Source organism: Argiope bruennichi, chromosome X1 (genome assembly GCF_947563725.1).
Source record: "Argiope bruennichi chromosome X1, qqArgBrue1.1, whole genome shotgun sequence".
Classification (NCBI taxonomy): domain Eukaryota; kingdom Metazoa; phylum Arthropoda; class Arachnida; order Araneae; family Araneidae; genus Argiope; species Argiope bruennichi.
In genome coordinates, this window is record NC_079162.1 from 70993195 (window position 1) to 71009803 (window position 16609).

At 27.4% G+C, this 16609-nt stretch overlaps 1 protein-coding gene across 1 annotated transcript in view; it reads right to left on the reverse strand.

Moving 5' to 3' along the window:
* Positions 1-10769: 10769 nt before the first annotated feature.
* The window catches only part of LOC129958287 (lipid droplet-regulating VLDL assembly factor AUP1-like), a 66200-nt gene continuing 60360 nt past the window's right edge, over positions 10770-16609 (reverse strand). The window contains exons 7-10 of the mRNA XM_056070641.1: positions 15190-15263; positions 14107-14267; positions 13891-13994; positions 10770-11123 (exon numbers count right to left, since the gene is read on the reverse strand). Coding sequence (XP_055926616.1) covers positions 10995-11123; positions 13891-13994; positions 14107-14267; positions 15190-15263 — 468 coding nt within the window. The 3' untranslated portion in view covers positions 10770-10994. The remainder of the gene's footprint in view (positions 11124-13890; positions 13995-14106; positions 14268-15189; positions 15264-16609) is intronic.

A 16609-nucleotide genomic window follows, 5' to 3' on the forward strand; every position in this document is an offset into this window, starting at 1 on the left:
ATAATACTGTATACAATTAGAGAAAGTAAGATTTTGCTTCTAAATTCTGATTAGAATAATTCATTATTAATAATTTCAACTATTGAACATTATTAAAATATATTGTTACCTGAACAACTTCAATATTCAAACAATAAGGGAAGAAAATTCAATATATCTGTTTTAACTTTTTCAAGTAAAAACATTTTTAATTAATTTGAAAATTACAACTGATTAGTAAAAAATTGTTTGTTAATAAAATTATCATTTGATAAGATTTAAAGCAATTATTGTTATATTACACAATTTTAAATAAAATATAACTGGATTTTAGAACTGCTTCAATATACTACTTCTTTCAGTAGTATACTAAACTGGTATACAGTGTAAAATGATAGATTGATTTCTTTCGAAATAAACATAACTTTATAATAAAGACATTTATATAAAAAAAAATCATTTCTTAGCAAATGATTGAAAATAGGTTAACTACAGAAAAGTCTCAAATTATCCAAGCCATGCTATATCACCCTTCTATAATAGGATTGGAATTCTTGTGTATTGGAAAATGATAGTTAATTGTAATCTCATTGTCATATTGGTATTTCTTATTTCACCATTGCAGTCAATATGATCCCTCCTTTACAAATAGAATTTGCTAGTTAAAGTTCTTAATGACAAAAAAAAAAAGATGAAAATATGAATATAGATAAGTTTACATCATACTGCAAATACTTTCAGAATTAAAGAGAAGATTTTCTAATATTAAAATGAGTCTTTAAGAGTTCCAGGTTTTAATTTTCTTATAAAATTAATGTCACATAATACTGCAAATGACTAACAATATGAAAGATAGAAACTATTCTCAAGACACTTGGAGCATTTTTTTCTCTGGACATTTTAAAATAATTTGAATTCTTGAATTTCAATTAAATAAATTTTTACTGAGATTTCCTTATGTAAATCGCAACAATTTCTAAACTTACATATAATTTTTTTAGCCATTGATCACAATGGATATCACTCAATAATATGTAACTGTGATAATATAAAATAAATCAAGAGGGGAGTTATGGATCATAAAAGATATGGATCAATTGCATATAATCATGATGTTAAAATATAATTGTGAAGATTAATTTCTAATCATAAATTACAGAGATCAGGTTTTTTCAAATCAACAAGGTAGACTGAATTCTTCATTAATACCATACAAATACTTATTAAAGATGTAAATAAACAAACTGTTTACTTACAACCAATGCTTCATGTAACTGCAATCAGTAAATATGAATTTATTGCAGGAATTTTCTGCTTCTATTAATTATTTATTAATAATCTACCATCTAACTTATTAATAATTTTTTTTCATAACTTTGTATTATTTCAAGGTTGCTTCCTTTTGGTTGATGTAAAAAACTTACTTTTATGTAATACACATTTTGTTTAAAATATATGTGTTAACTGAAATCCATCGAGAGGTAAAATGGCGAAGAAACCTTCGAAGTTATAAGATGGAAAATTTTAAAATCGGTTCAGAAAAATATATTACTTTTTAAGAAAAAATCCAAGTTTTTTTTTCAAAAACTTAATGTTTCCTTAGGTAGTTAATTTTCTTAGTATTCTTTATGGCATATGTGAACTAATATGCTTCATAGACGATAATGAGTATATACACTATTCAGCAAGAAAATTTTTTACTAACCAATTTTATTTAAATTGGTTAATAACTAATTAAAACCAATAATCGAATTACTAACCAATTTTTAAACCAATAACCGAAAAAATTTTATTAACCACCTAAATTTTATATCATTCTGTTTTGCTTTTAAATATTACAAACTTAAATTTATATAAGTGAAATATCTAAATTTCAATTAGATATTTTGAATGCATAGAAATACATTTCACAGCATTCGTGAAACTTTTTATTTCAAACTGATGCTTTTTTTTCATGTATACTAATACATATCACTGAAAAAATTAAATAAGAAATTATGTGTGTGTATTGTGACTTATGGCACTTTACAAGTCCACTGACAGTTATCTCTAATAAATTATTAGTTTATCATATGATATATTTCAATTTTATAATTCTTAGTTATTTTGTGTTTATTTAGATTAAATTTCATTTTAAATCTTCAAAAAATATCTTGATATAGAAATTGTTGGTGTGAAGTATTATTCTGCAGAATTTTGTGCTGTCACTTGATCCCATTTTAAAACTGCTAGGGTTGTTCCATGGCTGCTCTTGTTAAAAATGACATATTAATCTAACTAAATTATCCTTTTAACTACAATTTTTATTACTTGAGATTATACATAACTTCCATACCAATTCATTGCCTAATAATTAGGTTTAAAAAGCTCGAAGAACAAATTATTTTTAACATGTGCGAAGTGAGGAAGTACATTTCTTTCATACGAAATTTATTAAAACTCACTTTCCCTAATATGGTGATTGTAATTATGATGTGATTTTATCTTAGAAATACAATTTTTGCAACCTATTTCAGATATAACTCGAAAGCAAATATTACCTGGAAAGTGTTTTGACATTTATCAATTTAAAAAATTGAATGCACTATTTATTTTTTCTACATTTTTATTTATCATAAGTACCTTCTTCTCTGATATACAATCAATTCTGTATTTCTGATAGGCTCTTTATATACATAATATAATTTTTATTTATGAAGCAAATAAACAAAAAATTAGTTTATTTTAAATTGAAGTATTTTTCAGTTGATTTCAACACCTCCCTGCTTAATCTATTATTTCACTTTTTCGAAAATGGATTTAAAATTCATTTTATAGATTTCATTTCTTTTTTATATGAACTAGAGTAAACATTCTAACAAATTAACAAATAAATTATTTGTGGTCAACTTTTTCTTATAGTAGTTGTTTAATTTTTCTTTTGTTTAAAACATGCTGCAATAATAGTTTTAAGGATGGTGGCTTCTGTCATGGCAGAGCCACTGCAGATTAGGATAGAGTTTCGAGGCTTTAAATTCTAGGAAGAAAACAGATATCTCTTCAAAGGTAAAACATCATCTTCTTCTCTATGGTCAAAGGATTACACACTGTTTTTTAAAACTTAATATTAAATACTATTAAAAAATTGGAAGGTACTTTAAAAACACACTTCCTTATTATTTAACATTTGATTTAACATCCTATATAATACAAGATTAAAAGAGTTATATAAGAGATTAATTTTCTTTGCAATAGGTTTTAGCAATTTAAAAGATTCAAACAATTTCAATAAAAGAATTTAAGACATCTAAAGGTAGTTTATACTGAATGAAAATGAAGACTTGTATTTAAAAAAGAACTTTTTTTAAAGAACAGTTTAAAAAAATTCTGCATGATACACTGAAAATGTATTTATACAACCTTAAAATTCTACATTTGTTGAATAAATATCTGTAGCTGCTTACCACTAACGCGAAAGATGGCAACGTGGCCGGAAGGAGAGGAAACTGGTTCTCACGAGACAGGTGAAAGGATACGACCTTCGACCCTTCACTCAGACATAGAACAGCAACCTGTTAGCTCCTTCCTTCACCCCTACGTACGGAAAGCGACGCGGTATCACCGTTACTCCCGTTCTCGTCACCGATTACCGACCGAGCTAGACTGAACACGTGCTATTCATCGCCATCCTATCTTCTCATCAATTTCTTGGATATTATTTGACGTACACCTACCTCCACCTAAATATAGACTTATTTTCGATAAACTGTAATCTGCATTTAATCGGGCACTTTTGCGATATTTTTAATTAAAATTATATAAGTCATTGGAAACATATTTAGAGAAACTTCCATGTTCAACACTGATTGAATGAACATTTAATTAAAATCATACGATGCAAAATGAAAAAAGTTCTAAAATAAATTGACATCAAATTCAAATTATTTTTAAAAGTTTCCAATTATCTAGAAAACAGAATAGATTCCATTAAGTATTTTAATATGTCAAATATCTGAAGAGAAATTTTCAAAGAGAATAAAATCTTTTAATACTCTATAAAACATTTGAAACATATTTCTCTATACTTACTAAAAATCTTGATCTGAAAATTTTAGTATTCACACTAAATACATCCTTAAAAAGAAACTGTTTCTTGCATAAAATGATATCAGATTGAATAATATTGTTAAAATTCACATTAATTAAAACCTGTAAACATTGCATTATTTATATTCATAAGCAATCTGATGATTAATAATATTTTTTAAAAAAGTGGCTTGTATCAGAGAAAAGGTTTTATTAGACATAAAATGCTTTACATAAAAAGAAATAAACGCTCAAGAACATTTACGATTATTTTAAGTAAGATGGAAATAACTCAACAAGTCATATTACATAAAAATTACAAAACATAGTTTTATACAAAAATTCAAACAGAAAACGAAATACGTTTCTTAACATTAACATTTTTACATTGCTTCTTTTAAATTTTAGAATTAAAGAGCGTTTTATCAACTTGTTATTTGTACTGGAATTAATTGCCGTAGGCTTCAAGCTGCTCGTACAGGTCTTCGATTTCGTGGTACACGATTGGGGATCCCCAATCCTCCATCTGGTATGTTATTTTGGTTTAGTACCAAACCAGGATGTCTTGCTCGGGCGCGGCAACAAGCGCTGAAAATAAAATAAAACAATTGCAATTTTCAAACATTTTTTTAAAATCTACTTCTATAAAAATGTGAAAATTCATTACATTTCTATAATTAAAGAAGACGTAAACATGGACGTAATTTTTTGTACAACTATGGAATGTAAATATTTTAGGATTTGAAAGGTATTGTTGCATAAGAGGCAGAAGAAAATCATAATTTTTTTTTAACCTGCGCTTTACTAATAATAATAATAATAAATCCAACACAGTTATTTGCAGAAAAATGTAAATAACTGTATTGTAATTACTGCTTTTTTTAAACTTGCGTATGACTAATGAAAGATAAATAAGAAAAAATTCAATACATTATTATCTCTCTTTTACACTTTTTGAGCAACTAGAGGAATAATCAAATCAAAGGAAAATCTGATTCTAAATCAAAGGAAAGAAAAATTGTGGCAAACAACTTATATAGGTTCTCTGTTGAGCGCTGGAAATCTGAGACAATCAAAAAATGCTATGAATGACGTGTGTGTGTGTAAATGCGAGATATTAATGTATTTCATAAAACCCATCTTTTTATAGTCAGCCTCGCATTTATAGAAAATTTTTTAAACACAAAATAAATAAATAACATGCAGCGTTGGTATCCGCAGAAAGATATCAATGCTATGAATAAATAACGGCAATGTATCTCAGTATAATTAAAAACTTAACAGAAGGTTTTCAAAAACATGACAGGCGATGAAACATATACCATGTTATTGCTCCGCAGAGAAAGTATATGCATGCTCATAAAATAGATGAACATTATCAAAATTAGTTAACATTTCTTTAAAAAAAATCTGTAAATAATCAAAATATTTTTGATACACTTTCTTTCAAAAATAAGTTTTAAATCTGCAAACATCTAAATTAAACGAATTTACAAAGTAATTACAAAAGCATTGTCTTCAAGTATCTAGATTATAAATCATAATCAAAATATTATCGTTCTGCCACCTATTTTGTTTGAAAAGAAGATTTCTTGCTTAAAGTCATGAATTTATTAGAAATAAAATATGCGTAAATAAATAAAACAATAAAGCGAAACTGCAATATTTAAAATTAGACCACAAAATATCTAAAAAATTCCGTTTCAATAATTAGTATAAGTTTGCGTTTTTCCTTTAATAATTATTCATTATTTAAATTGGAATAGAAAACATAATTTTTGAAAGTAATAGTAACACACCTTCAGAACAAACCCATAAAACAGGCCTTTCTTGGATTAAAGCAATTAAAATGTCATTATCGATATATAACCCACTCATGCCCATAATAAATGAAAATCTATTGATGTTAAAAGAAAAAGTGTGTTTCACGCAGGAAGGTAAAACTCATTGTACAAAAGAAACTCTAGAAACGTTACAAAAAAAAAAAAAAAAAAAAAAAAACCGCCAAAACGCCGTGTGTGTAAGCTTGCATTTGATTATATACGTCAGTATTTGGACGGCGACAGTAAAAATACCGTTGGCGCCAGTGACAGCCGACGTCTGCACAGCGTCCGCCAAAGGCAAATTGACCGCGCGTTTATTTTTCCGCCTAATGTGTAAGCTCTAATTTACTGCAATGCACTACTGTTAAGGCTACGACGGTAAATTTACCTCGCCGGGAAAATCCGCTGTGTGTGTAACGAGCCTATGAGTTGCATATATTGTATACCGACGATATATTAAACTGCTTCATTTTTTATTTTAAGAGCTTACAATGATCTATAAACTAAATACATTAAATGATTTTATTTAATTTTGGCTCGGGCACTTTTACCTACATACCGTCGATTGCCAGGGCATTCACTATAAAAAGCTAAATCATTAAACACAATAAAATGTAACATTCGTATATGAATTGTTATATCAATAACAAATCATATACAACTAACGAGTTTTAAAATGCAGCTGCTGATTTTTAAAATAAATAAATAGTAGTTTACATTTGAAAACAGAAATAAATAGTAATGTTGGCATTAGGTATGCTATGCTAAGATGTTTCTTTTCTGTTTTCCGTTAAACAGTTATATATATCTAATAGATGAAAGAACATTCAATTTGGTAATACACGAAACTTGCGTAAGCTATTAAGAACCAGTGAATTAATTTAAAGCATTATTAAAATTCGAAAATACTAGAATCAGAATCTAAACGAACAATACTGAAGAAAAAAAACAAAATGTTATGTAAAATAGAGGTGGGATTTTAAATTAGTTTATGTTAAATGTTTTACAAATCAGTCAATTTAATCGATAGAGTGAAACAGATAAAAATAAATGCTAAGAAACATATTACTCACCATATAATCGACAAGATGAAGCCAAACACGAAGCAAGTTAATATGAAGAAGGCGAAAGCAGCTTCAGAATCAACATCTTCATACAATCCGAAGAATATTAAAATATCTCTTATAAAACACATGAAGGCATCCATGATCAACTGATGTTCCAATGAATTTATCAATGCAAAAATATTCTCTTCAAGAAACTAATATTGGTAATTACAACTAATGAACGAATTTTGAGACAGATTTTGATGAAATTTCGTTGCCAGATGACTGCAGAAGTTATGACAAATTGAGATGAAAAGGTAATTAATATATATATATATAGACCACAGCTTAGGAGTGTTTATTTTTTAAAAATGCAAATCCTAAGTTTATAATAAAGGAAAATTTCATTTTTATAACCTTTCCCATTGTGTTTTGTAAACGTAGTAACGTTTGTAATTGTAATTTGAAAAGGAAATAAAAATTATAATTTTGTTTCATATTATACAGAAATAACATTTTCGATGAGATAGAAATATTAATCAATCATATTAAGTTTGAAAAATGAATTAAATTAATTTTTTACAGCAAAAAAAATCTTAAAATGTTTTTATTCATTTTAAATAGATTAGTAATAAACAGAGAAAAAGAAGCGGAAAAAAAAAAAAAAAAAAACGATTTTTTTTTGTCAGTTTTTATTATTTGTACTTTGCAATGGCCACACTGAGAATGAAAAATTATATTTCTGGAACTAAGGATTAATGACATGAGGTGTATTTATTGTATTGAGGATTAATGGCAGATATATCGCTAAGAAAAGAAAAAAAAGATTATTATAATATTGAAGCCTTACTTTCCGCTACATAAACCCACAGTAAACAAATTAAATTTACTCATGCTGATTTTCATTAAAAGTGTAATTTCACTCTTCTGATGTTATAAAATTATTTCAATACTACCTTTTGGTTAAACTTTTGATTATATTTTCATTTTCAAATTAAATTAATTTCAATTTTTAAAATCTCTAATTTTTTGTAATTTTTCTCTTCTGACATTCAGGAAGATTTTATTAATAAAAAAAAAAAGCTATTAAGTTTGCAAATTTCCTGGAAAAAGTAACATCAATATATTTATTAAAACAACAGGACATATAGTCCAGTCAATGTATCATGAAAAATAAATAAATATATTGAAAAAATATATAACAAATTTATTGGTTTAAGCCGCTGAGTTCTTCATCAAAAATAAGTTTATAGGTTCATATCTGGATAAGCAAGGGGCAGGGGATAGAAGTTGAAACATTAATTTTTCGGCTTTAAATAAATAGCTATTAATCTGAGAAGAAAATTTTAAAACAATAAACTGTATGTAAGAAAAAGTCTTATAAAAGGAGTTAGTTGTCAAACGCCATGATAGTTTAATTAGGTTACAGATAAATGTTTAAAAAAGATAAATTTGGAAAAATATTTATTATTTTTTTGAGTCTGAGTGAAATTTTTAGAATTCTACTTAAGTACATGCGAGACAGAAGACAATAACTAGAAAAAATTACAGATTTAAATCTGAATCACTTTTTGAAAAATTCCACTTGGTTGGGGAAAAAAAAAAAAAAATAGTGTTTGTGAAAAATGCCTATAAGCACTTTTTTTAAAATCAATCTGAACTATTCTAAAAGTGCTATTCTACGGAACTTCAAAAATTTTGCTCATGTTTTTCCCTCAAATTTGTACCCTTTTTTAATTTTTTCAGGATGCAATTAAGTTATTATAACGTCTGGCAATTCATTTCACAGGCCCTTCTATTGCCTAAAACATTTTCTCTCAGGTTAATAGGCTTTTAAAGCAGTTATAGTGATATAGCAATTACAGATGCAATTTGGTCTGCAAAATTCCTGTGAAAGAAATGTTTTTGTTCCCATTTATACATTGGACAGATTGCAATTATCTTTATATTCCTTTTAGGTAATAGGAATATGGATATATAAGATTTATGCCCACATCGTTAAGTAAAAACATATTTTAAACTAAATGCATCAGGATTATTGGTACATTTATTCCATTTTGTTTGACCTTCTTTATAGTGTTGTGGATTAATGCATATTAAATTTAGATTCAAAACTCCTCCTGATGATATAAAAAGGAATCATGAATTGTTGTGCACACCATTTGAACATGGTTCAAATTTAGCAGTCCCATCCTCATTATTTGATAGTTCAAAACGGTACATTAATCCAACAAATAAAGTTTATTCCTCTAATTGAATTCTTCTAATAACAATGGCTATCAGGGCGTCATATCCAGTGGACTAATTGGACAGTAGCCTAGGAATGCCTCTAATCCTAAAAAATTATTATACTGATTTATTATAATTTTGATTGTTAAAAATGATTAAATCATAAATTTAAAAATTTGAAGCAAAAATATGATTAGGACTTGTAACTAGACAGTGATGAGGTTTTCCAAATTTAAAAGGATAAAGAATTATTTAAGATTGCCATTTGGACAATTCTAGTTGAAGGATTTAAATGCTTTATTGATAGAATATAATATTTTGGGAAATATTGATTAAAATAAAATTATTGATGGATCTGCCACAAATAAACATCTCATAATACTTAATTATACTAGTCAAATAAATACTGTAAAATGTGTTATGTTAATTTATATTATTTAAATATAAAAAATTTGTCAGTTTGAATAATACTTAACTTGTGCTAAAAATTGTCATGTTTATTTTATAGCAATAAAATAAATTGTATTTAATATTTCTAAAATTAAGTGTTTACTTATATTTTATTATATAATTTGAATGTTAGTTATATTATTCTATTTTTGTGTAATATAAATAAATATTTTTTAAATATATAGAATATATTTAAAAAATAAAATCGTTAAATCAGGTGAAGCACCATTTTGGAAAGGTGGCGATTTCAAAATTTTAAGTCTTTAATCAAAGAACAGACTTTTTGGCTCTTCAGTTATTTTATTATTAAGTAGGGTTTTTTTTAGCTACCCATAGGTACTCAAATTTTTAGTTACGCTTCTGAAAGGCCACAAAATTTTTCTAGTCCATGGCATCTAGATTCGTTAAATTGCCAGCTGATAATTATGTTTTCAGTATAAAGGAAAATTGAAATTACAGTACATTTCTTTACATTATATTAATAGGTAAAAAAAAAAAAAAAAGGCATTCTCAATTCCTTAGAATTAATCCTTAAAAGCTGGATGTTACTTTGCAGGCTTGAGGATGACAACTAAGCAAGCACTCTTTCGCTATATCAATAGAAAAATGATTGACCCTTAACATCTAATTTAACAAGAAACAGGCTCAGTACTAGGTGAATCTTGAGCGGAATTCGGTTTCGAATATGGAAATCCAGATTTAACCATCAGGCCCCAAAAGACATTGGTGAAGTTATGCAACTAGATTCCCAATAAATATCTTGCTTAAATGAATAGTCCCATGAACCCTCCCCAGTGTTTCTATCTAACATTAAACATTTTGAATTCTCAAGACATGCAACTGATCTGTGGATTCCATGATTCATCTCTAAAGGGAATTTTTCTTTAATCACACTTCTAATAAAAAATCTACAAATATATTTGTAAAAACAGCTATCAAATAGAAAATATTAAATTATCCGAATGCTATTTGCTGATGACTTTTCCATTTAAATGGTTCCAGTACCCACATTTCTGTTATTCAGTACAGAAAGTTCATATATCTATACTTGAGAATAAATCCTTCAATAAATTAAATAATAGTATTCACATGATAAAGATTTTGGTATCAAAAAACTTACACCTAAAAGCTGTTTTAAAGAATCCCAGTATTATTAAAAAAAAAGAAAACCAGCAAAAAAGGTTTAGTTATAATTTTATTAAATAATACTGAGATATGTCGATTCAGTTAATATATAAAAATTATGTATATGTATAAAAACATAAACTTCAGTTACTGTACATACTTTGAATTATTTTATACAATTAGTATTTGAAAGTTTGGCTAACAAATCTTGAGTCAGAAATAAATAAATTCTTTTTCAACCAGTCCCCTTCACACACTGAAAAAAAAAAAAAAAACCCTACATGCTATGTTTTTCTAAGTACTTTTGACGAGCAGCTTCCAGTAGCATTCTTTTTCTTTCCTGATATGAAGTCATGCGCTCTTTAGGGGACCTTCCAAATATTCCTGCTGCAGTGTTCATGGAGAGCTTTAACAAAATAAAAGAAATTAAATTTAGTTGTAATGATTTAAAAAAAATATTAAACAAAACATTTATGCATGTAAAGTCATCCTGGAATATATATATGAATATATTTTAATAGCATACATTTAATCTCAGAGACTTAACACTATCATTATTCTAACTTAGAAGCAATTTAAAAAATCGTATCCTTTTTAAATGATAGGACCAACTACAAAAATAAGAATAAATAATTGATCGCCCATCTCAATTACTGTTTTGAAATTAATATTTTCATTTATTTTTTTCAGTTACAATGAGGTCCTCAGAAGCACCATTTTAATAACTTATAGCATCAGTTATCACAGACAACTTGAATTGACAACGGAAGATAAGCTAAGAACCAAACATATGAATATTAAATTTGTGGCATCTGTGCCATTTTCTAACACAATTTCCAGAGAAAAAATTTTCATGGTGATCGGACAGACCAACATTAAGTTTGCACATAAGCTTTTTAAACACTTTGCATTTCCTTATGAGCACAAATGGATATTCTACAAAATTTATATGCAGGAGGCAGCATCTGCCATTACTACTGAGCTGAGTTTTCATTATTAACACAGAATTTCACATTCAAATCACTGTTTCCAAAATTTAAATATCAATTATGCCACAGCTTATATTGAATCACTTACTTTTGATACTGAAAAGTTAGAAAACAGAAGTTGCAAGAACAGATAAGTAAAGTTAATAAAATAATTGGGAATACTCCACAGCATATCATTTACTGGAAATAAGAGATGAATCTTTTCTACAAAAATTGTGAAGCACTGCAAGTGATTAATAGATACTGTTTAGTTTTTCGATATATACAGAGTGGCACAGATCATGTACTAGATTCCCCCCTCTTCTTGCATGTAGTCAAGTATAGACACATAGAGAAAGTTTAGGAACTTTTCTCTTGTTGTATAGGGTGGTTGGTAAAATCAAACTGACATCTTTAAGAGGCTAGTAACTCCGGTTCTAATGAATGGATCTGAATAAAATTTCAAATATGTGTTTTGTAAATCATGCAGTCAAGAGTTATGTTGAAATATATATATATACTTTACTGCTGAAACCATAATTAAATAATATAATTGAGGGGATAACTGATTAGGATAAATCACTTACTCTCATTGAACATGCTGCTGAATAAGAAGAAATGTGCATTGACTGTAATACTCTTTCATCAGAATGAGAGTAATGCTTTGACAGCAGTCCTTTCATATACATGGAGGAATAACTTAAGCAGAAGACAAACGCCTGTGAATGCACTTAATGATATGAGTTTGAAGAAATTGGCTCTCTAGATGTCACACTAAGAATATGATGTATAATTGAGCTGGCGATTGTAGAAGTTGCAATTGCAATAGAGGAAGCATTTGCGAGTTCTTTGAATTCTGCTGTAAATGCCTGCTCCGTAGCATGAGCATTGGGAATCCCATGGCTTGCAATGCATTAGATGTTACATAAAATTCTAAAGTTCTACCTTAACAAAATGTATATCGTGAAACAATAGAAAAACTCGGTAGTTCTTGATTTTGCATTGTCTTCTGGCAAAGATGCAAGTGGACGAGTACTGACTATCGCATATTTTATGAAGAGATGAGGCCCATTTCCACTTAGATGGTGCAGTGAACACGTAGAACTGATACGTATGAGATTCTACTAAAGTACATAATATACAACAATAGCTGCTATATTTCCCATATGTCACATTATGGTATGAATTCATTAGTAATGCAGTCTGTTGTATTTTTCAGTTAGTAATGAACAATACAACACACTCAGAGAGAATCATGAAGTCCAATGTTAAGGCAAAGATGCTGTGTGTCTAAAACAGCATTTATGCAAGATGAAGTAATATCCCATACAGATATATAAAGAACATGGTTAAAACAAACTTCCCTTATAAATGTGTATACTGCATACTTTACTCCTTGTCTCTTTGGCCAGCAAGGTCACTAGATTAAACCTTTGTGTCCTCTGACTGAGAGATTTTCTTCACAGATCGTCTTCATCAAGAACCTGCAATTAATGGAACAAGCTTGACATCCTGCATCGTCTACCATGTCTCCTTCATTCTTGCTGACATGCTGCGTTGGACTGTTGATATTGCAGTGATAAACTGTCAGCATGTTGTTGGTTGTCAGGGTGTATATATATAGGGTACAAGGTGTGGAAATAAATAAAATTTTCTGTTATTCTTTCATTTTTGAGCTGTTATCTTTTTTTTCTTTTACTTGATTACAATGCCATTTTTTGGTAAAATATTTGAAATTTCATCTGGATCCATTCAGTAGAATTGGAGATACCAGCATTCAAGTACCGTAAGTTTAATTTTAATCATTTTGTATAATTTGGTTACATACATCTAATTATCCTCATTATAATTTTTTGAATATCTCACTGTATCATCACAAACAGATGATTAAATGCTTTTGATATAAGAGGAAATACAAGATAAATATCTTAAGAAGGGTTGTAAAAGATTAGACTTTATTTCAAATAATTTGAGAAGTTCTTCCCAGTTTATTAGTTATACTCCTGATTTATACAGATATTTTGAGATTTTTATCTAGCCACAATCTAAAAAATAACTAATAGAAAGTACACACTGCCATTTTCTGCAGCACATCTAAAAGTTGAACTGATAGATAAAAGTAATTCCATTTTTTTTTTTGTACAATACTTAAACAAAAACTGAAACACCAACTTAATAAATGGCACATTAAGAAATTTAGAATACCTTTTGAGGCGGAGAGCTTGACAAATGCGAAGATCTTTGTAAACCAGATGGATGTTTAGAAGAGGAAGGAATATTTAAAGAAATACTGGATCTAGCTACAGAAGCTAAAAGCAAACAAAACAGAAAATTTCAATTCCTCTTTTAATATAAAAGTTATTTAAACATCTATAAACAAAAAGTCGAAAAGCAGAATACGCAAAATCATTTTTAAATTACCTGCAGCTGAAGACATTTCTAATCTTTTTATTAACTCTTTTTTATCAGATGAAGTATAAACTGTAGGACTCAAATTCAGAGCAGAGGCCATTGATTGTTGAACTCTCCTGGTGAAGTCATTAACTGATTCCTCAGGTAGCTTGACCATACTAGGCAAAATTCTGCATAAAAATGAATATAAACAAATCAGCAATGACAAGTACATAGATATTTTAGAAAGCAATAAATAGCAAAGAAAAACAACTAAATCATAAATAAAAAAGCCAAATCCTTATTTTATTTGTATGTTTTAACACAAAAGGTTAATTAGTTTGTGGTAGTATATGAATAAATAAATACATAAATAGTATAGTAATATAAATACAACAATTGATCTTTGATGCATCAAATATATGGTGTATGAAGAAACTTTTAAACATAGGGTTTGTTAGATAGCATAAGATTTGTTAGATAAACATAGGGTTTTAGATTAGATTGGGTTTCCTTGAAGATTTCATTTGATCCATGGCCATAGTTGGAGTTTACAAAAGAATGTGACAATAACATGAGTGATGATACAGTGCCACTAAAAGACATATATGGAATTAGAAGCACTAAAACAGAGATCAAAATTCGAAAATGAGATTTCCTAAAATTTTAATATTATTTCTATATTTATTATAATTTGTTTTATGATAATTTATTTTTAATTATTATTTTTAAACATCCTCTTTTGAATAATTCTGGAACAAGAAAAATCTTTTGAAACAGTCTTTCAAAAATCACAGTGCTAGATTAAAATAAAAGAGAATCACCTAAAAGGACTGACTATCTGTGTTACATGCGATAACTAATTCTCCATTTTTAGAAAATCCAAAAAAGCAATTCTTTACAGACTCTTGCTTATGTTTTAAAATAAAATGTAACCACAGAAATCCAAAGCAATACAAAAAGAACTAAAAATTAAACTTTGTAACATTTGGAAGAAAAAAAAAAAGAGAAATGTTTTAAAATAAATTACCTAGTTTTTTTAATTAATTCAATACAAAAATTTATTACTTTTAGAAATAAAATTATCTTTTAAATGCACACATAAAGACTTACTTCAGTTTGAAAAATGTAGTTGGAAGAAAGAGCGGCCATAAAATATCAGCCCAAATATTGCTACCTAAAACAGACTAATAAACAATATATATATAAACCTCAAAATAGCACTTATTTTTAATGCACTAAATCCATGTGACATCACAGATACATGACAAAATTAACAGTGCATGTTATCTTACGTATAATCATATACTTACATTCAGCATTATTACATTCCTCTTCATTCTTCCAGATGTACGATTGATTAGAAATTTAAATTGGAAGGGTACACTTTATGCACATCATTAATATGAATTGATTTCATAAAAAATTATTAACTGAATCTAAGAAAATTTTATATGACATGAAAAACTATTCACTGGCACAAATCAATTAAGTAATTTTCTAATAGCTTGATGATTACAAAGAGGAAACATAACAGATATTAACTGAGGATCTACAATGAAATTCCTAGTGTGTAGCAACCTCTCTTTTGTTTTTCAAATAACTTCATAGGATCAAATAAATTAACAGCCACAATGTTTAATAAGTATACAATGATTGAATCTGAATTTTCTATTACAGCTATTATTTATACTTATTTTCTTTCTCTGTTTTTCAATTACAGTTTTCTTTAAAATTGAATCTTGTATTATAATTCCATTCTATTCTCTAAATGAATAATAATAAAGCAGCATTTTTAATCTAACAAATTTTGAAGTTCCTTTCGCAGGGAGGACTCTTTCTTTTTAATAGCATAAATGAAATATCATCTCTTTTATATGAGTATTAAATAAAGTTACAAAGAGGTGTTGGATACGATATCTTTAAGATATTCACCTGAGATGAACAAATAATTTCCCTTTATTGATACTATTTTCTGCTGCTTGTAGCTTATGAGTAACTTTTTCAAATGAGTAAAATTGGGGGATTGTAAAATACTACACATCACTGAGCAACAAAGCAGTATTGCATAAAACAAATTTCATATTAAAAAAATTATGTTTGGATATTTAAACTATTTATTATCATAAAGTAATTATTAAAGTATAATTAATAATTCAATTTCAAAATTAATATTCTCAATTATTTTCTTTACTTTCCATTCTCTTGTTTATAAAAATTTACATAAGAGTGGATAAATAATAATAATAATAAATAAGAAGTGCACAGCTAATTAATGTATAGAAATTATTATTGTTTTTGTCTGCAAGAAAAATCTTACACATGCATATACTTTTTATTCATATTTTAGGCACATGGAAAACTTTAGTTGTAGACAAAAAGTATTTTAATCCTTTGCACTTAAAAGAGTTGATTATTTTAACTCCTATTAATTGATCTGTATTAAATCCTAAAAACTAATTAATAAAAGTAGTTTTTGCCATTACACAGCTTTTCAATAATCATTATCCAAATAAATACGAAAACAATGCAC